This window comes from Protopterus annectens, chromosome 13.part0, assembly GCF_019279795.1.
Source record: "Protopterus annectens isolate FY-2018-M chromosome 13.part0, PAN1.0, whole genome shotgun sequence".
Lineage (NCBI taxonomy): Eukaryota > Metazoa > Chordata > Ceratodontiformes > Protopteridae > Protopterus > Protopterus annectens.
This window is the reverse complement of record NC_056747.1, coordinates 839,361,528-839,382,453: the sequence shown is the minus strand read 5'-3', so window position 1 is coordinate 839,382,453 and position 20,926 is coordinate 839,361,528. Positions and strand designations below refer to the sequence as shown.

At 45.4% G+C, this 20,926-nt stretch overlaps 1 protein-coding gene across 2 annotated transcripts in view; it reads right to left on the bottom strand.

Annotated features, from left to right (window-relative positions):
• The window catches only part of USP32 (ubiquitin specific peptidase 32), a 3,310,274-nt gene that overhangs the window by 1,137,944 nt on the left and 2,151,404 nt on the right, over positions 1 to 20,926 (bottom strand). For both annotated transcript variants that reach the window (XM_044054559.1, XM_044054560.1), the window contains exon 20: positions 14,994 to 15,132. In XM_044054559.1, the coding sequence (XP_043910494.1) occupies positions 14,994 to 15,132 (139 nt within the window). The remainder of the gene's footprint in view (positions 1 to 14,993; positions 15,133 to 20,926) is intronic.

The window sequence follows — 20,926 nt, the reverse complement described above, 5'->3', positions numbered from 1 at the left end:
AAGGGGTTCAGAGACCACTTGTAAGGCGAGAGGATAGTTCGACTCAGCTTGTCTGCTAGGATGTTGGACCGACCCAGAATGTGCGTTGCTAACAGAAAACGGTTGGTGGATATCGCCCAATCCCAAACTCTCATGGCCTCCCGGCAAAGAGGGTAAGACCTGGTCCCCCCTGTTTGTTGACGTACCAGACCACTGACATGTTGTCTGTCTGAATTGCAATAGTCCCTGGAGAGAGAAAGGCATGAAGAGCTTGCAACGCTAGAAGCACCGCTCTCATCTCCAAAACATTGATATGCAGAACGGTCTCTGTCTGAGTCCACATACCTTGGACAGTTCTACCCATACAATGCCCCCCCCCCACCCAAGGCGAGAAGCATCCGTGGTTACCGTGGCTTGGGGTTGTGGCATTATGAGCGGTCGTCCTTCCTGATGCTCCCTAGATTGGAGCCACCATATGAGGGAATTTCTGCAAACTCTGCTGAGGGGGATTGGAGAGTCCAACGGGTGTTGAAGGATGGTCCACTGGAGGACCCTCATGTGCAAGCGAGCTAAGGGCAAAAGACTGATTGCTGCTGCCATGGACTCTAAGGCTCTCAGGACTAACTCCGCTGATGGGGCTGGAGATTGAAGGAGTGCTAGGATGTGAAGGGTTAAGCTGCGAAGCCTGTCCGATGTCAAGAAGGCCTTGGTCTGAAGCGTATCTATTCTGGCCCCTATGAAGTCCAGGACTTGCAGTCATTGAAGGGATGATTTCTTGTAAAATATAGTGATTCCCAACTGGGAGGCTAAGAGCAGGAAGCAATCCCTGGCTGAGCAGAGTAGATACCTGGTGGAGGCGGCAAGGAGCCAGTTGTCCAGGTAAGGAAAAACCTGTATTCCCTGAAGCCGCAGGTGGGCCGCTACAACTGCCATGACCTTGTTGAACACCCTGGGGGCTGTGGTGAGGCCGAATGGTAGGACACTGAACTGGTAATGACTGGCCCCCAACCGAAAGTGGAGAAACCTCCTGGATCGTCTGTCCATGAGAATGTGGTAGTACGCATCCTTGAGGTCTATGGAGCACATCCAGTCGTTCTCCTGCAGTAGGGGGATAATGGATTGAAGAGTGACCATCCGGAATTTCTCCTTGGCAACGAAGAGGTTCATTGTAGAAAGGTCGAGAACTGGTCTTAAGTCCCCCGTCTTTTTTGGCACCAAAAAGAACCTGGAGTAACTGCCTAACCCAGACTGGTCTGGGGGGACATGCTGGATGGCTCTTTTTTCTAGCAGCTTCTTTATTTCTAAAGCTGCAGCCTCCCTCTGACTGGGTGGAACATCGGGGAGGCGCCTCAACTGAGGAGTAGGTTTATGAAGGGGATAGAGTAGCCTCTGGACATTATTTGAAGCACCCAGTGATCTGTCGTGATGGACTCCCATAGTGCCAGGTGCTTTGAAAAATGCCCCCCCGACTGCCTCCAGAGAGGAGCAGTCAGGCAACCCCTCAGGGCTGCTGCGTGGGTCGGAGAAAGGTTCTCGCGACCCAAAATTCTTCGGCCCCCCTCTGCCTCTAGGCTGGCGTCCACCTTGTCCCCCCTCTGCCTCTGAAGGACGAAGGGTCCGGAGCATAACGGGACTGCTGAGATTTCCAGAACCACATCTTCTTTTGTCCTCTCTGGTTCCTGGAAAAGGACCTTTGAGGAGCCGAGAAGCGGATTCCAACGGCAGACAGCATCCTCCCATCTTTCTCGCTCTGGACCAATGTATCGTGGACAGTCTTGCCAAACAGGGTAGAACCGTCGAAGGGAGCATTCACGAAGGATGCCTTGAAGGGTTCCGCAAAATCGCAAAGTCAGAGCCAGGCATGACACCATAAGGCGATGCCTGATCCGCTGGCTATAGCGGCCCCCTCCGTGGCAAGGGAGAGTAGTCGCATAGACGTGTTCGACACAGATTTCAGAGTGGCCATGAGAGTCGAGAAGGTCCATTTGTCCTCGGCCGACATGGGCTCAGGGGGAGACTCAGCGTATTCCTTCACCAGATCCCGCTGAAGCCTAATCACATGGGCCAAGTAATTCAGCGCCCTTATGGAAAAGGTAGCTGAAGCAAACATCAGCTTTCCAATGCGATCCATCGTCCGAGACTCATTATCAGGAGGATGGACCAAGGAACTATCCTGTGCCAGTTCCTTCTTGGAGGCAGCCGCCATCACCATGGCATCTACCGGAGAACCTTTACTCCATGCTGTCCTATACACAGGGGGACTTAGGATCTTATCTGTTCTCCTGGCGTTTGGCTCTACAGTGTCTGGCTGCTTCCATGCCCTGGTAGTAATGAGGTCTACCAGGGGGTTGGCCAGAGGGGACACCCAAGAGGTAGACGGGCCTGCGTCAAATGCCTCCAGAAACACAGACTCATCCAAGGAAGGCTTTTGGGCTGACCACCCCCCTTTTAGGCACAGCATTTCCATAATGTCTCCAAAGGAGACGTCCTCGGGGGGTGACCTGGGGGAACCTTCCCCTTCCTCTAAATCGGTGTCTTCCATGAGGGACTTGGGGGAGTCCAAGTGCCTCTTTTTACACTTATGTTTGTGAGGGACCTCCTCGGCAGGACTGTCAGAGGAGGGCTCACCAACAGGGTCATGTTCCTCCAGTGAGACTGACTGGGGCATCGACGCAGGCTGTCCCTGGGGCCGGATGATGGAAGACAAGCCCATCTGCGAGGGAATGGTGGCTGGATCCATAGCACAAGCAAGGGGTCTCGAACCTCTCGAGAGAACCCTCTCCACCACGTTGAAGGCCGAAGGTGAACCGCTCTCTCTGGGTTCCATGAGCAACACCCTCGGATCAGACGCGGGGATCGGAGTCTGAGCCAAAGCGATCGGACCCAAAAGGGAAGTGTGCTCTGACTGCAACGGAGCCATAGACACACCTACCCCCTCGGATCCGACACGTGGCTCTCGGCTCTGAGAGCTCGGATCCGAAAAGGGATCTGACAAACTAAATGGCATGGCCGGCGAAGTAGCCACTACTGTCGGTGCCGACTCCCTGACTCAGAGACTACTCAGATCCGACATTGGCTCCGAAACCTGATAATGGATCAGAGAAGGAGCTATGGGGGCAAAAAAATGGGGCCGAGCTACCCCCCAGGGGGGGGGGAGGCAGGAGCACTCCCATCTGCATCTGGGCCTGTAGGAAGCGACACATCATCCAGTCCATGTCAGCATCTGAAAGTCTTCGTGTCGACCTAGAAGAGGCCGCCGAAGCTGGCCGGGAAGGCCGCCGCGACAACCTTGAAGATGGCCGGGGCTCCTCCTCCGGCTACGGCAAGAAACGTGGGGAATGGAGCCGAGAGGGGGAAAAGCCGGAAATCTTCAGGGGATAAGAGAGTTGTTTAGCTGGCGGGGCACAGTCGGCCCGCCGCTTGTGGCTCCTATGTTTCTCTCTATCCCTATCTCTCTCTTTCTCCCTCTCTCTCCTCTCTTTTCTCTTTGCCTCCTTCTCTCCCTGGGAAAGGGTGGGCGGTTAAGTCCCAGCCAGGGGAGATAGTACAGCTGGCTGAACAGCCGCAGCCGCGGCTGGAGCCACTGAGGGAGAGGAGGAAGAAGCAGAATCCGCGGGCAAAAGACCCGCCAGGATCAGCTTGTTCCTTCCATCCCTCACAGCCCGGGGGTTAAAGGCTGCGCAGATATGGCAGCCCGATTACAAATGCGCTACCCCCAGGCAAAGAATGCACTGAGTGTGGCCATCGGCTGGGGAGAGCTTATGGCCACATTCAGAGCACTTAGAAAAAATGGCCTCAGGGCCTTCGACCATAACAAAAACCACAACCACACACACAGACACACAAGAATAAGGGGAAGGGTGAATATATAAAAATTAAGCTAAGCTAATGGGTTTAAACTAAACACAAACCTCTCTAATTTTACCAAAAAGTCAAGAATTTGACTCGTAACTCGTGCTTGTTAAAGCCGTGGCAAATGAGATCTGGGGACTGGAAGGAGGTAGCAGGGTATTATGGGTAAGGGGCAGGAGCTTGGAGCTCGGATCTTTAGCTTGGAAAGCTGCCGGCTCGGATCCAGGTCGGATCAGATACCCACAGGTTGCTGATCAAATGAAGTTAATTACTTCAGATGTATAGTTTTGCTTTAAATGTACCTCAAAAACAGATTGTATCAATTGTTCACTGATGAATCTCAACTACATTTGTAACCATGTTTAGTACATGTCACCATATTTTAAAATTGTACTATGTTCTACAGCTGTTTTACATCTGTTTTCTTCTTGTCTTGCGTCCTTAACTGGACTAATGTCTATATTTAAATGCTATGTTTTTTAACTGTATAATGCAAATAATACTTAATGTGGAGCTTTTCTCCCTGGGCCTCCACTGAAAAGGGACCTGTGTCCAGTCGGACTCTCCCGGTCAACAAATGTAAATAAATAAATAAATAAATTGGTTTTCTAGTTACTGTGTAAACTTGCTGAGAGAAGTAGTGCTTATTTGGTGGCAGGGAATAACTTGCTGCTGTTTATGAGGGGTGGACATTACTGGTTGGAGCTCTAACTGCTTACTTACTGATTCTTTCACTCCCTTTCCCAGCTTAACAGTGGGTGACGGTACTCTGTACAGCACTACACAATGCTGTATTCAACAGGCACTGGCAGTTTCATTTTAAAATTCTTTCTTAGGAACCTTAGTTAACTCCACTTGCTAGTTATAGCTGTATAAATTGTAGAGTTAATCAGTGGTACCTTGTTGCATGTGTAAAGACAATATAGCCTGTTTACACCAAATTATTTACTATCTAGTTTTGGTGCTTGAACTGTTTTTGTTTAATTACATTTATTAGTTTACCCCAAATTGATACCTTAACTAGGCACCAAAATGCTCCTATTTCGCCCACCAAACCAACCTTATAGTCAGGCTAGACTAGAATATTGGCTGCATAAGGTTAATCTAGGGCTCAAAACATCAATTAAACTTTATCTACATTTTGTTTTCTGAACAAATACTTTAATCAAGGAAATGAAACCTAAATATTATTATATTCTCTTAATCTTCCCAGACAAACCTTGCACCCTTGGTCAAAACAGAAGGTCAGCAAACTAGCTCACCCTCTGCTGGCCGCCTAGTAGCACTTGGTATTCTCAGGCAATGTAAAAATCGTCTAATGCACACAGACAATAACCTTTTACTTAACTCGTTACTGTCTACTTGTGAGAGATATAAATACCTAGCCAACTTCAACGTCACATTATCACAACTAAACCCATCCTTTGGGCATCACTCACCTTGACCACAATACGCATATATTGAATTATCATATGCTGAGGAAAGTACAGTTTTGTACCTACCATAAATGTAGATGTTCGAGTGCTCATACAGCTGCAGTCATAACAGATGGGTTATCCTGCCGTCAGGCGGGTCCTCGGTCGGCCAAATTCCAAAGTCTAGGTCCGGCGTCGGTTGTCTTCACTTCTTCACTGACGTTAGTGCGGCAGGGGTATAAAAGAGCCAGCCGACGCCATCTTCTTCAGTTTTTCTTGCCCCAGATGTCAGGTGCCCCCAGAAGGAAGGCAAAACATAAACTTATGTAATCATGCAATATAGAATAATCAAAAAACAGTAGTTGCAAACAAATACACCATAAAAGAATACCCCAAATAGGTTGTATGAGAAGGTGTTTGTCATAAGGCCTGTCCTAAGAGGGGATGGAGGGGGGGAAACCTGGACTGCAGCTGTATGAGCACTCGAACATCTACATTTATGTAGGTACAAAACTGTACTATGTTCATCATGCATACAGCTGCAGTCATAACAGATGGGAAGAATCCCAAAGCTAAGTAGGGGTGGCAGGCATTAAGTGGAACTAGGAGGAGCAAGGATGCCCTGCAAGACAGCTGTGGCAAATCCCACTCTAGATTTAGAGTAAAGTGGAAGGTGATAGTGTTTGGAGAAAGTGTGTACTGACCTCCAAGTGGCTGCTTCCAAAATGTCCTTGGTAGGAACCCCCCTGAGGAAAGCTGCAGAGGTAGCTGTGGCCCTTGTGGAGTGGGATCTGATGCTTGAAGGCACAGCTTTTCCATGAAATGAGTAACAAAAGCGTATGCAGTGAGCTATCCATTTTGAGATTGTCTGTTTGGAGATAGCCTTTCCTTGAGCACCTGTAGCATAGGACACAAAGAGTTGCTCAGATTTCCTGAATGGCTTTGTCCTGTCCAAATAATAATGAAGTTGTCTGCGAATGTCCAAGGAATGCAGTAGTTTTTCCCCTTTGTTTTGTGGGTTAGGGTAAAAGGTAGGTAAGTGGATAGTCTGATTCAAGGCTACACTGGATACTACCTTTGGCATAAAGGTAGGGTTGGTTCGTAAGGAAACTCTGTCCTGATGGAAAATGATGAAAGGTTGCACAGCCATGAGGGTCTGTAGTTCCGAAACCCTGCGTGCTGAGGTCATAGCCAGAAGGAAGGCTGTTTTCCATGACAAGTATTGTAGTTTTGTTGAAGCAGCTGGCTCAAATGGAGGAAGGGTCAGCTTTTCCAATATGAAGTTGAGGTCCCAAGCAGGGACTGGTGGTTTCCTTGGGAGTTTTATATTCTTTGCCCCTCTGAGGAACTGTCTTAAGAGAGGATGAGAGAATAAAGGAGGATCTGTGTTGTATTGTGCAGAAATGGCTGAAGCGTGGATTTTGATGGAGGAGAAGGAAAGTCCACTGTTTAACATCTCAGCTAGGTACTGTAAAATTTGAGGTAAATTTATTACTCAAGGATTCTGGCCCTTTTTCTGATTCCAGGCACAAAATAGTTTCCATTTGGCGGAGTAGACTTTTCTAGTAGAAGGTCTTCTGGCCTCCAAGATGACATCCTGCACCTCCTTGGAGAGGAGGGTCTGTTGGGAAATCAAGGGATTCTCCATGCAGCTAGATTTAGGGTTTTCAGCTAGCTGTGAAGAGTTTTGAAGTTGTGCTGGGACAACAGAAGAGGCACTAGGGGGTAGGGTCCATGGTGGGGAATGTGTCAGGCTCTTCAGGAGCGGATACCAGTGTTGTCTTGGCCAATCTGGAGCAATGAGAATCATTTTCGGCCTCTCTGCTCTGGCTTTTAATAGAACTTTGGGCAGCAGAGGAAGAGGCGGAAAGGCATAGACTGTCAACGTTGTCCAATTGAAAGAAAGTGCGTCCACTTTCCAGGCCTGTGGATGATAGGTCCTTGAACAAAATTTTTTCAATTGGTAATTTCTGTGGGTAGCAAAGAGATCTATGTCTGGCTGTCCCCATGCCTGAGTTATCTTTGCGAAAACTTGAGGATGCAACTTCCATTCGTGTGGATCTGTCATATTTCTGCTTAGGCTGTCTGCCAGTGTGTTTTCCTTCCTGGCAGGAATTGTGCCTGAAGTTGGATTTGCAATTCCAGAGCTGTGTTCCATAGGGTCATGGCTAGTCTGCACAGGGGATATGAATGAGTTCCCCCCTGTTTGTTTATGTACCACATCACTGTGGTGTTGTCTGTCCTTATCAATAGCTGGCCTGGATGCAGTAGGTCTTTGAAGGCCATAATAGCATTTTGCACTGCTAGCATTTCCTTTTGGTTGATGTGTAGGTGCTTCTCTTTTTGGGACCATTTTCCCTGAATGCACTGATCTGTCGTGTGTGCCCCCCAGGCATAGTCCGAGGCGTCTGTTGTGATGATTTGAGTTACTTGAGGTACGCAGAAAGGGAGACCTATGTTTCTTTGGCATGCTTGAGCCCACCACAGAAATTCCTTTTGAAGACATGGAATGAGTAGTATAATTGTTTCCAAACTGTGGCTGTGTTGAGACCATAAGTTTTTTAGGTACCATTGAAGTTTCCTCATATGCAGCTTTGCACATGGGATCAGAAGGATGCAAGATGCCATGAATCCCAGAGCCTGCAGGACTTTCCTTGCAGTCAGCCTGTTGAAGGTTGCCATTTTGCTGAAGTATTGAGATAGTTGCCCTTGTTTGTCTGGCGTGAGGTAGGCCATCTGGGTGGTTGTATTCAAGCTGGCACCCAGGAAAATTATTTTTTGAGATGGTATTAGTTTTGATTTCTTTTTGTTGACTGTGTATCCCAGAAAGTTCAACAGTTTTATTACAAACGCCAGGTGTTTCAGTAGTATGTCCTTGCTGTCCGCTTGGATCAGGCAGTCGTCCAGATATGGGTATATTTGTATTCCTTGAAGTCTGCAGAAGGCAATTACTGATGCCAGGCATTTCGTAAACACTCTGGGCGCAGTAGATAAGCCAAAGGGCAATGCAGAGAATTGATAATGGGTTGAACCTGCAAGAAATCTGAGGTATCTTCTGCAATCTTGTCTGATAGGGACATGCAGGTATGCCTCCTTGTGGTCCAATGTTACCAGCCAAGACTCCTTGCCCAGCATGGGAAGAAGCTGCTGTAATGTGAGCATCTTGAATTTTGGTACCTGTAAATATGTGTTTAGGATGGATAGGTCTAAAATAGGTCTCCAATCTTTGTCTTTCTTTGGTACCAGGAATAGTCTGGAATAAAACCCTTGACCTTGTTCTTTTGCAGGTACCTCTTGAATAGCTTTCATGTCCATGAGAGCTGAAATTTGTTTTTGTGCCTCTGCCCTTTGATTTTGTGGCAGGTTTGGCATGCCTCTCATTTTTGGAAGGGTGTGAAAGTGGAATCTGTAGCCTCTGTCTATAATGTCCAGAATCCATTTGTCTTTTGTGACAATATGCCAATTTTTTGAGAATAATGCCAGTTTTCCGCTCAAAGGTGCTGCCATTAAAGCTTTGCTTGGCAGGTAAAGGGGGAAGTCATTGTGTCTGCTTTCTGAATGACTGTGATCTATCTTCTCCACCTCTAGGGGTTGGTGCTTGCCATTGTCTGCCTCTGAATGATCCTTGAGGTTGCCCTCTACCCCTCGGGCGTCTGTATCTGCCTCTTTGAGGTCTGTCCGTGGCTCTCTGCCCTTTGATTTTGTGGCAGGTTTGGCATGCCTCTCATTTTTGGAAGGGTGTGAAAGTGGAATCTGTAGCCTCTGTCTATAATGTCCAGAATCCATTTGTCTTTTGTGACAATATGCCAATTTTTTGAGAATAATGCCAGTTTTCCGCCCAAAGGTGCTGCCATTAAAGCTTTGCTTGGCAGGTAAAGGGGGAAGTCATTGTGTCTGCTTTCTGAATGACTGTGATCTATCTTCTCCACCTCTAGGGGTTGGTGCTTGCCATTGTCTGCCTCTGAATGATCCTTGAGGTTGCCCTCTACCCCTCGGGTGTCTGTATCTGCCTCTTTGAGGTCTGTCCGTGGCTGGAAAGGACCAATTTTTTGAAGGCCAGTTTCTGCTGAAATGTGGAGGTTGTACCTGCAGGAAATCTTTCACTGTTTGCATTGATCTGGCTTTTTCCTCCATTTTCTTTAGTACCTCCCTCAGCTTTAACATCAAACAATACATCTTTTTGAAGAGGTGCATCTAGTAATTTAGCTTTGACATGATCTGGTAAGGCTTGCTCTGAGCCAAGCATGTCTACATATGACAGACCCTGTAACAGCAGCTCTACATGAGGCCTCTAAAGCATCAAAACCACACTGCAAGGTATGTTTACCCACTTGCTCTGCACCATGCAACAAATCCTGCAACTCTTTTAAATCTGGTTGTTCTGGTTGTGTCATTTTGCTTTTCAACTGAGATAACAAAAACTGTTGATACTTTAACATATGGAACTGACAGTTTAATGCCCTCATGGTTAAAGTGGCCGAGGTATACACCTTTTTCCCCCACCTTTCTAAAGCTCTGGACTCTCTCTCTGAAGGTAATGGGTTTTTAGCAGTAGAGGCCTTAATTCCCTTGGGACCCTGTGAAATAGTTTCTGGGTCAGCAGTATGGCTTTGTATAGGAACTGGTGTGAATCAGGAACCCGGTAATACCTGTCTGGTTTAACAGGAGCTGGAGGTAAAGAATCTGGGTTGAGGCTGGCTTCTGTGTACACATCATCTAATATATCTAAAACAGGAGGGATAGCCAGGGGCCTATGCTGGGGGAGCAAGAGAAAATCCCTGAGCCTTTTCTTGGAATCTTGAGTAATCTTGGCCTTCCCAGTGAAAGTGTTCCCTCAAAGTATGTAGGGTTTCCCCAAAAGAGTAGTCCTCAGGGGGGGAGACCGAGGGAATAGACTCCTCTGCATCAGAGTCTTCAAATGGAGAATAGGTATAGTCCTGGTCCTCAGAATGTTCAGAGGTAATACAGGCTTGATCTGAGGAAGGGTAGTCTTCCTCTAATCTGGGCCTTTTGTCCGAGGGGGCTTGAGAACCCCTGATAAGGGTAATCAAATCCTCAGCCATTTTGAGCATCTGTTTTTTGGGCATGGGGCCTTGAGTGGGGGGTCTGAGGTTCCTGTTTTTTAGTTTTCATGGCTGCTTTAGATTTTGTGAAAGCTTTAATAGAGAAGGAGGAAGGCCTGAAGACACCTTGAGAAATGGCAGGCCTGTCTAAACTCTGAGTTTCCCCGCCAAGAGTGGCGTCGGTATCTGTAGTTGGAATGGGGACCGAGGAGCCTGCTACCTCGGGTACTGAAGACACCGGTAATGAAGTGTCATTGGTACTCAGGGGCTGCGTAGGCGCCTCGCTGAGAATCAGAGAACCGGTAGTCGGCCTTAGCATGGTGTCAGTAGAAGTCGCGGACCTCGTATGTCGGTCCTTATCTTTGCGTCTTTTACTCAAAACTGGAGTCGGAGTATCCGACGACATAATATAATTAAATTTTTTACCAAAATAGTGAAGGGCGGACTCCGCCCGACGCTTAATAGTGCATTTGTTGAATCTAGCACAAAAACGGCAGGCCGAGACATCGTGGTCTGGGCCTAAGCAAGGAATACAGAAAGAGTGGAAATCCTTATGCGGTATTTGCTTCCCACATGAAATGCAATTATTAACTTTGTCTGACATCGGACTGAGGCAAGAAAAGTTTCCCCAACGGGGTACTTAGCTTTCAAGAAGACTTCGGCTGAAATATTTTCGTAAATCTCAGGAGCTGGCTGACCGGCACTTGCGAACTGCTTCTGCTTCGGGCACCGCGCGGCAAGAAAGACTGAAGAAGATGGCGCCGGCTGGTTTTTATACCCCTGCCGCACTGACGTCAGGGAAGAAGCGACGACAACCGACGCCGGACCTAGACTTTGGAATTCGGCCGATCGAGGACCCGCCTGACGGCAGGATAACCCATCTGTTATGACTGCAGCTGTATGCACGATGAACATCTAAAATAAATTGGTAACCATTTGAAATGTCGGGACCTGCTAGCATTCAGTATTTCAATAGGGAGACAAAAAATCCTTACCCAAGCCACAATGGACTAGTAGGTACAAGTCTCAGCATAAACTAAGCAATGCAACATCAATTAGTGACAGCATAGCTGTGGCTCACCAGGAAACTGCACATTCCAGACCATTACAGATGTGCAATCTTCTAACACAAATAGAAATGTATTAGTGACTGGTGATTCCACAGTTGGGCATGTGGATTCTATACTCAAGAGACCAGACAAAAACAGGGTGACAGTGAGAGGCCTCTCAGGAGCCAAGATTACTGACACTACAAGGGTCATCAGGACCCTTAAACAGACAACTAAGACTATGGCATGGTTGTGGCCCCTGTTGTGGTGAACAACCTGGACAGCAAAACCCCGAGGGATATAAAAAGACGTGACAGAGCTTTCCATGCATGTCACAAAGGCAGGAAATACTCTAGTATTGAGTGGAATCTTTCCATCACCAAAGCGATATCAAGGTATAAAAAAAGACTGGCTTTAACAAATGGCTAAGCACATGGTGTCATCCTAGGGGAATCTAGTAAGAGTCAGCATGGAATGAGATATGCTGGACAACTGTTATTGCTTCACCAGGGATGGCAGCAAGGGATGGTCAGCACTTTTCATTCTAAGGCATCCACATACTGATGAAAGATTTTGCAGCCTTCATTGTACCTTTTTAGGCAACATCCTGCTGATGAATCTCTCAACCTAACTAAAAAAAACAAATCAACCACTGGATCATATCAAGGTGGTTCTACTTGATGCTAAAAATCTAAACAACAAACTTTGGACTTTGAGGCCCTTCTGCACTTGGAACACATTTGTGTTGCTACAGAAACTTGATGTAAGTGCTCAGGCAGCACTCCCTTATTACCTGGATTTTATGTCTACCACTTGTTTAGACCTGATGAAAACTGTGGTGGCATATCTGTATTTGTTAGAGTTTACATTACCTTCAGATAGATATCTACAGACCACCAAACAGAACTGATAGAGATTCAAATCACACTAAATAAGATCAGATTTTAGTTCACAGTGCTAAAGAATCCTCTCCATGTCTCAAGAAAATCACATAACATTCCTAAATATTCTGGATGAACTCTCCATAAGTAGGAAAGCTGCTATCCTACATGATTTTAACTACCCATTGACTAATTGGGGGACTTGTACCATCAACATAGAATACGTTAAAAAATTCTTAAACTTTATAAACAAAAACTTCCTTGACAAGCTTGTTAATGAACCTACTACAGAACAGAAAACACTTGATCTAATCAGAACAAACTTACTAACTATGTACCATCCTCAAAGTATCCCCCTCATGGGTCAAATCAGCCCACAAACTAGTAATCTTTTCTAACAAAATCTCCAAGCCAACAGAAACAAATACAACAGAAATCAAGGAATTCAAAACACACAAATCTCCTACAAATTCTATGAGTTTCTAAATTTGAATACAAGGGTATTACCCATAATGTTAATATTCCAAAGGGTTATACAGAAAAGTTTACTTGTACCTGGAGATATGTACTAAATTGGCTGTCCCAACTAGATCCAATCCAATGGAGAGGTCTGAAATCAAACAAATGTGGTGGTCCTCGAGCAATAATAAACTATGCAATAAAACTAAGGAACCTTTATAGCAGAACCAATAACCCCAAAATTAAGAGAAACATCAAATAGCTAGATAAGAAACTAAAAAAGGATGCAAGAAAAACAGAAGCATCCTATGATCTTAAGACTACCTACAGTAGCCAAAAATAACTACAAATTCTTCCTAAGTTATGACAGAAAAATAAGAAGTGACACCCAACATTGCTCTGAGTTTACTCATAATGGTTACTAACTATTCTGATCTAGTAGATAATGTCAATAAAACTGGTTAATAAATTCAGTGCAAACTTCACCCCACAGACATCTATTCCAAACCCAATTACCCCAATGGAATCAAGTTGTCAACCATTACAAAAGAGCATGCAATGAAGGTACTTTCCAAAACGAAAACTACTTCATCCATGAGGACTGATAACATGTCCATTTGTCTAATTAATAGCACAAAGCAAGCATTATTGGGCACACTCCTCATCTCGAGTCTAGCAACTGATTTTGTCACAAAGGACTGGTGCACGTCTGTTGCAATGCTCTACCACAAACCTGGGGAATTTCAGACCCATCAGTCTAATGAGTTTTATATGCAAAGTCATGGAACACATCATAATTGACCTAATTAGCTATAATATCAAGCATCTTATCAGACTCAAACCCTAGCAGGTTGGCTTTGTTAAGGCTAGACAGGAGGATATCCACTTGGCTTACAGATAGGATTCACACAGTAAGAGTAGGGGGTGCAATCTCTGAGAGTATGAGGGTAGCCACTGGAGTTCCATAGGGATCTGTGCTGGGCACTCTGCTGGCCGGCATCTACTTCTCAGATCTCAACTTATCAAAAGGGGATATTTGGTTAAAGAAATTCAGATGATTTTGTAAGCAGGGAGTTGTTATGTCTCCCTCTGACATAATGCACTCCAGCATGAGCACATGTTTGTCAATAGCTGACAAATTAAAAATGGGCTCACACCCTAGCTTACACATACGGCATAGATAACATGCCACTTCAAAATGAAGAGGTCATGAGAGACCTGAGCATATTGGTGGACAGCTCCCTTACACTGACCAGCACATTGAGGCTGTGGTAGAGAAATCTTTTTACCTTGCACATCTCACAGCAAAAGATATTTCATACAGATAAAAAAGTTGTCAGCTCCATGGACTCTGTTTTAATTATACCCATCACTGAGTACAATGCCTCCTTTGGCATGTACCTTACTTCACATATCAACCAATTGGAAAGACCCCATAGGTTTGTAACAAAAAAAAGATCAGAGGCCTAAAAGATTTGTACTATTAAAAAAAAGCATGGAGGCTTTATCCCTATAGTCAGTTTCATGTAGACTCTTTAGGGGAGTTATGTGCCTTGCTTACAAGGCTATAAGGGATGCAGCAGTCCATTAACTCTTATAACCTCAACAAATCAAAATCCAGCAATCTCTAGGGCCAGTGATCTAAATCTACTCCGACAACTAAATAAGACGATGAAGAGGGGCAGATACATCATACAGCACCTTTCCTTTCTCTGGAACAAACTCCCTCTCTAAGTTAAGAAGTATGATGCACCATTTGCCTTTAAAAAGGAGCTGGAGAGCTAGATGGATATTCATAAATTAGTTTCTGGTATAACTGGCCTTGTCTTCCTTGAAATAGGAGGTAAGGCCTAAGGGTGGGTATTGGCAAGGAAGAAATAGCCTTGAGGCTCACTTACCTTGTAATTCCTTTAATCCTATGAATGCCTCCATCATAACTGCACGTGCATCTACCAGTAAAGTATAACAGGTTAAGGCTATAAGCTACTAACAAGCTTCATGCTGTAGCCCTAAACATGAGTGCCTCAACTCTTCTTTTGTATGTTGTGCAACCATAAACAAGCCAATTAACCATATCAGTAATCTCAGAGTGCATCCAAAAACAGCTACCTAGGCTTAACAGGCCTTATCTGGTTACCAAATAAAAGAAAAGCAAGCATATCAGGGTAGTCTACAAAGGATGCAGTATGGTGCACCCATTACAGTATAACAAAAGAGTTGACCAGTCGACCAGTGCTCTAGTTCTGGTAAGCAACTGTTCAGGTGAAACAACAACATAATGCATTTATGACTTACCTGTTCAATTCATAAAGGTGTCCCCCTGAGATGAAGTACTGCGTCAGTGGCTGTGTATTACTAACGCACTGAATACTGGAATTCATGAAACACGTGTTTCCTAAATTACTTAGTCCTGTTGCACCCTTTTCAGTTGGAACTACAGCAAAAAGGAAAACAGCCTTAAATGTACTGTATAAGACCATCTTTTTTTATTACACAGTCTGCACAATTAATAAAAATATCTAAGTAACTTGTCCAGAATGGGTAAGTAATTTGAAAGACATCAGAATTTATTTCATGATTATAGCATTTACTGTTGTTTACTTAAAAAAAAAAAAAAAAACAGAATCCAGCAGAGCTAAGTATAGTTTAATACAGAACTGTGAAAGAAAAAAACAAAATAAAATGTGTATAAATCTGCTGGCTACTAATTGCAAGTTCTGAGAGGTGCAAAATACATATAGTGAAAAAGGAGGTAAACACTAACGAAGCTGTCAATGATGTTATTAGAAAAAATATATACGTATGTAGCAGATAAGCAAAGGTACTTGTTTGCTACTCTATATCTATATTTAATCGGCTTAAATAAATGAAGTCAGCAAGAATGGTAAGCAGAACTGAAGAAGTTGTTAGCAAGGAATGCTAGAATAAAAAAGGAGGAAGCAAACTCCCAGCAAAGGACCTGTCAATGCAATTGATGGCACAGGTATAGGAGCAATATATGACAGTCCTTACACTGTACTAGTAATCAAGGAGCCTCAATCCTCACCAGTGAGGGACAGGCACTAGGAACAAAAATGGATAAACACGGTATTTTCAGATGCAGCTCTCTGCACTAAGCACAACCTCCCTTAAAAGCACGCAGGGAGTACAATCCAGACCTGAGGATGGATTCTCTTTCTCTCTCCAGGTCCCAAACAAGACTCCACACTGACCACTCTGGAGCTCTGTGTCCCTGTTCCAAGTAGCTGACACACACACTTGGATATTTGATTTTCACACAAACATACACACACACACACCTGGGAAAGGCTGGCACAGATTTAGCAGCTGTGCTTCCTCTGCCCAGACTATAAGGTAATTATCATCCTACCACCAGTCAGCTACTCTAAGGCTCTTACAACGGTACCCAATTATGTTGAGTAAAATTAATACTAATACAAATTGGAGTGTTGGACCAATGCAGCAAGGCTTTCAGGAGAGGCCACAGTGTCACTAAAATAAGCATAGGTACTCTTAAGATGTTAAAGATATTCTCTAAAAGACCAGCTACAATGAAAGGCATAGAAATATTTAATAATAAATAATAAAATAGAAAACATGACAATATTGAATATCTAGTTACAATAAAAAACAGAGTTTCAAATCACAGGGGATATAAAAAATAACACAGTTGGATAGATTCACACAGATGCAGAAAACAATATTTAAATAATCTTACTATATTTTCCTGACTGACTAAAGAAAAAGAAGTTATGTCTTACTATAACGTTCCATCTGTATTGTCGATCCTCGTTCAGTCATTATGAATGGGTATCGGTTCTGAGCTCGGAACTGAGCTGGCCATTTTCCAAACTCGCGTCAGCTTCAAACTCTTGAGCTAAACTCTTACCCACAATTCCCCTCTCCCTATTACATCAGATTGAGTTTGCAAGTTAAAAAAGGTAGAGGCTACCTCTGGTCAAATAACCTAGGAGAACTGGATGGTGAGATCCACTTGAAACCACAGGAGGGGGAAGGAGGGAGGGTCGTAATGACTGAACGAGGATCAACAATACAGATGGAACGTTATGGTAAGACATAACTTCTTTATCTGATATTGTTAATCTTCGTTCATTCCTTACGTATGGGATAGAGTCCCCAGCTACCTCTATTCCTGGAAGGCTTTCATGGAAGGACATTACTGAGTACCATAGAACCGAAAGATGCTCTTCCCCTGGAGGCCAAATCCAATTTGCAATGATTGATGAAAGTATGAGGTGTAGCCCAAGTTGCAGCTGCACAGATGTCATGTAAAGAAGCTCTGGCATGGAAGGCAGCAGAAGTTGCCACCGACCTTGTTGAATGAGCTTTCATGGTAGTAGGCAACGAAATGTTACGTTGTGTGTAAATAAAGGTCACACAGTCCTTCAACCATCTAGCTAATGTGACCTTAGCAACACCAGATCCTAATCAAGGTCAAGAAAAGGCCAAAAATAACTGGTCAGATTTATGAAAGGGTTTAGTCCTGTTCAGGTAAAAACGGATTTGCCTGTGAATATCAAAGGTATGTAGGCAATACTCTCCTCTGTTTGAATGGTTGGGAAAGAAAACTGGCAATTCAATGGCTTGATTAATGGACATTTCAGAGATCACTTTAGGCAGAAATGACGGATTAGTTCTCAGAGACACTCTATCTCTATGAAAAATCAAGTATGGACTCTTGATACATAAAGCTTGAAGTTCAGAAATGTGTCTGGCAGAAGTAATAACGACCAAAAACAAGGTTTTCCATGACAAATACTTGAAGTCGCAAGAAGAGGCTGGTTCAAAAGGTGCCACTGTCAGAGGTTGCAGAACTAATGATAAATCCCATGGTTGAATAGGTTCATTAAAAGGTGGCTTCAGATGATTCACACCTTTTATGAAGGTCTTGCACAATTTATGGGACACAAGAGAGGAATCTTGGACACCCTCATGAAAATTAGAAATTGCAGTCAAATGAACTCTAATGGTAGAGGCCGATAGACTTGATTGAAACAGGTCGGCCAGATAGTCTAGTATTATCGATACTGGTGCTGAAAAGGGGTCTACTTGTTTATCTTTCAGCCAACAGGTAAATCTTTTCCACTTGCTCAGATAAGTAATTCTAGTGGAGGACTTATGAGAAGCAATGAGAATATCATGTACTGGTAAAGAAAAATCATTCTGCCTGGCAATCAAGGGAATTGGAGTAGCCAAGCCGTTAGCTTCAAGCTGTTCAGGTTGGTATGAATAAGGTTCTGTGGGTGTAAGATCAACTCCGGGACTGGATGGAGGATCCGTGGTCGATCTAGTAGGTGAGGCCAAAGGAATGGGAACCAAATCTGTCGTGGCCAATATGGTGCTATGAGGATTACCTTGCTCTTCAACCGCCAGGCTTTCCTTCAGAAACTGGGGAATGAGAGGAAAGGGCGGAAATGCGTAGAGAAGACCCGAGGGCCAATCGTGGACTAGAGCATCCCTGGGTGTCTGTCCCAGAGGGGGAATCAGGGCGAAGTAGTTGCTGCATTTGTAGTTGGCCGGGGATGCAAAGAGGTCGCAGAAAGACAGCCCCAGTGGTGGAAGATCTCTGCCGCTATCAAGGGATTCAGGGACCACTCATGAGGTTGAAGAATGCACCTGCTAAGTCTGTCTGCTATCACGTTGGAACTCCCAGGAATGTACGTTGTTAGAAGAAAACGGTTGTTAGCCATTGCCCATTGCCATATCCTCATGGCCTCTCGACAAATGGGGTAAGATTTGGTTCCACCTTGCTTGTTGATGTGCCAGACCACCGCCATGTTGTCTGAATCACAATTGGCCCAGACGGCAGCAGGGGATGGAATGCTTGCAATGCCAGAAGCACCACCCTCAGCTCTAGAACATCTATATGCAGATGGACCTCCGGTTGGGACCAAGTGCCTTGGACTGTCTGTCCCTGACATAGCCCCCCCACCCACCCCATCAGGGAGGCGTCCATGGTCACTGTGGCCTTGGGTTGCTGGGGGGAAAAGGGCGAGACCATTGAGAGTGATTGTGTGTCATCCACCAATTTAAATTCTGTTTACACCTGTGGGTTACTCGAATCATGGCTGAAAGAGGATGCTGAAAAGGGATACCATTGGGTGAGCAGTAGCCATTGCAGAAGCCTCATGTGAAACCTGGCCAGGGGAACAATGGTGATGGAGGCTGCCATGGAACCTAACAGCTGTAGAAACGAGTGAACCGTGGATTTTTCCTTTGAAAGGAATGGAATTAGTTGTTGCTTTATCCTTAAAATTCTGTGCTCTGGAACAGCTGCACTGCAGTTTTTTGTGTCCAAGATAACCCCTATGAATTCTGTCGACTGAGATGGGGTGAGATTGGATTTCTGCCAGTTTATGGTTATGCCTAGCCTTTGAGCAGTAAGGAGAGAGTATGCCAGGGCTTTTACCAGTAGATGTCTGGTGGGGGCGGAAATAAGACAGTCATCTAGGTATGGAAACACCTGGAATCCTTGAAGTCGCAATTGAGCTGTGACAACTGCCATGCAATTTGTGAACACTCGTGGGGATGTAGAGTCTCCAAAGGGCAGTACTCTGAACTGGTTGTGACTGGCTCCCGCACAGAAGCGCAGAAATGTTCTTGATGGCCTGTCCACCTTTATGTGGTAGCACGCATCTTGAAGATCTATAGAGCACATCCAGTCGTCTTTTTCCAAAAGCAGGAGGACAGACTGTATAGTGACCATCCGGAAATTTTGTACTCTCACAAACTTGTTCAATACACTAAGATCCAAAATTGGTCTCCAGTCCCCGGTTTTCTTTGGCACCAAAACTAGTCTTGAGTAGAATCCGGATCCTATCTGGTCTGGAGGGACTATTTGGATGACTCTTTTTCCTAGCAGCTTTTCTATCTGTAGTGCTGCTTCTTCCCTTTGACTGGGTGGAACGTTGGGAAGATTTTTTGATGGGACGGGACAAAGATCGAAGGGGATATGATAACCTATGGTTATGATCCTTTGTACCCAAGAATCGGTGGTGGTGGTTAGCCAGGCAGAAGGGTACAAGGAGAAACGTCCCCCAACCACCTCTAGAGGAAAGGAGTTGGGCCGCTCTTCAGGAGCACTGGTAGGACTGACCAGGGAAATAATCCCTGGAACCCTGGTTATGCGGTCCCCCCCTCTGCCCCAAAATAAGCGTCTTCCCTGTGAGTTTCCCCCTCTGTCTGGGGGAGAACTCGGCCTGTGTATCACGGAAAGGTCCCTGAGATTTCTTGAACCATATCTTCCCACTCTTTTGGTTTCGGGAGAAAGCATGTTGAGGGGAAGAATAACAGACACCTATGGCAGAAAGGGTCTTACCGTCTTATTCACATCTAGCCAGTGTGCTTTTAACTTTGGGCCCAAACAACGAGGAGGGCTCAATGGGGGCATTAAGAAAGGAAGACTTAAAAGGTTCCGCGAAGTTGCACAAGCGCATCCAGGTGTGTCGTCTCAAGACCGCAGCTGAACCCGCCGCTTTAGCTGCTCCTTCTGATGCGCGAGATATCAATCGCATAGAGGAGTTAGATATAGACTCAATGGTGGCCAGCTGAGAGGCCACTTTGTCACGGACCTCATCAGACACTGCACCAGCCAAGGTTTCAGAGAGCTCAGAGACCAGATCCCTTTGAAGCCTGGTAAAATGTGCCATATAATTCAGGGACCTGATAGCAAAGGTGCGCTTCCCTATTCTGTCCAGGCCCGGGACTCTCTGTTAGGTGGATGGACAGTCTGGCTTTCTTCTTCTGCCAGATCCTTTTTTGTTGCGGCCACCACCACCAAAGCATCTACAGGAAGACCTTTGGACCAATGGGGATCTGAAGCAGGAGGGGACAAGATCTTATCAGGCCTCTGGGGAATAGCTTCAACAGTATCAAGGGCCTTCCAAGCATGCTGCACGATGAACTTGACAAGTTATCGGCAGGTGGAGTAACCCAGGAGGTAGGGGGCAGGGCGCAAAAGGCCTGCAGGAACACAGATTCCTCAGAGGTCGGATTAGAGGACTGCCAGTCACCTCTCTGTTTCAAGGATATCACCAAAGGATACCTCAGAAGGTGACCGAGGGGATCCTTCCCCCTCATCGAAATTTGTGTCTTCGGTGAGAGACTCCTCTGTGAGGCCATGTGCTTCCTCTTACATGAACTTTTCCAGTGGACCTCCTCAGTGGGAGAAGCTGGGGAAGACAACGGAAAAGGGGATTCCTGAGGAA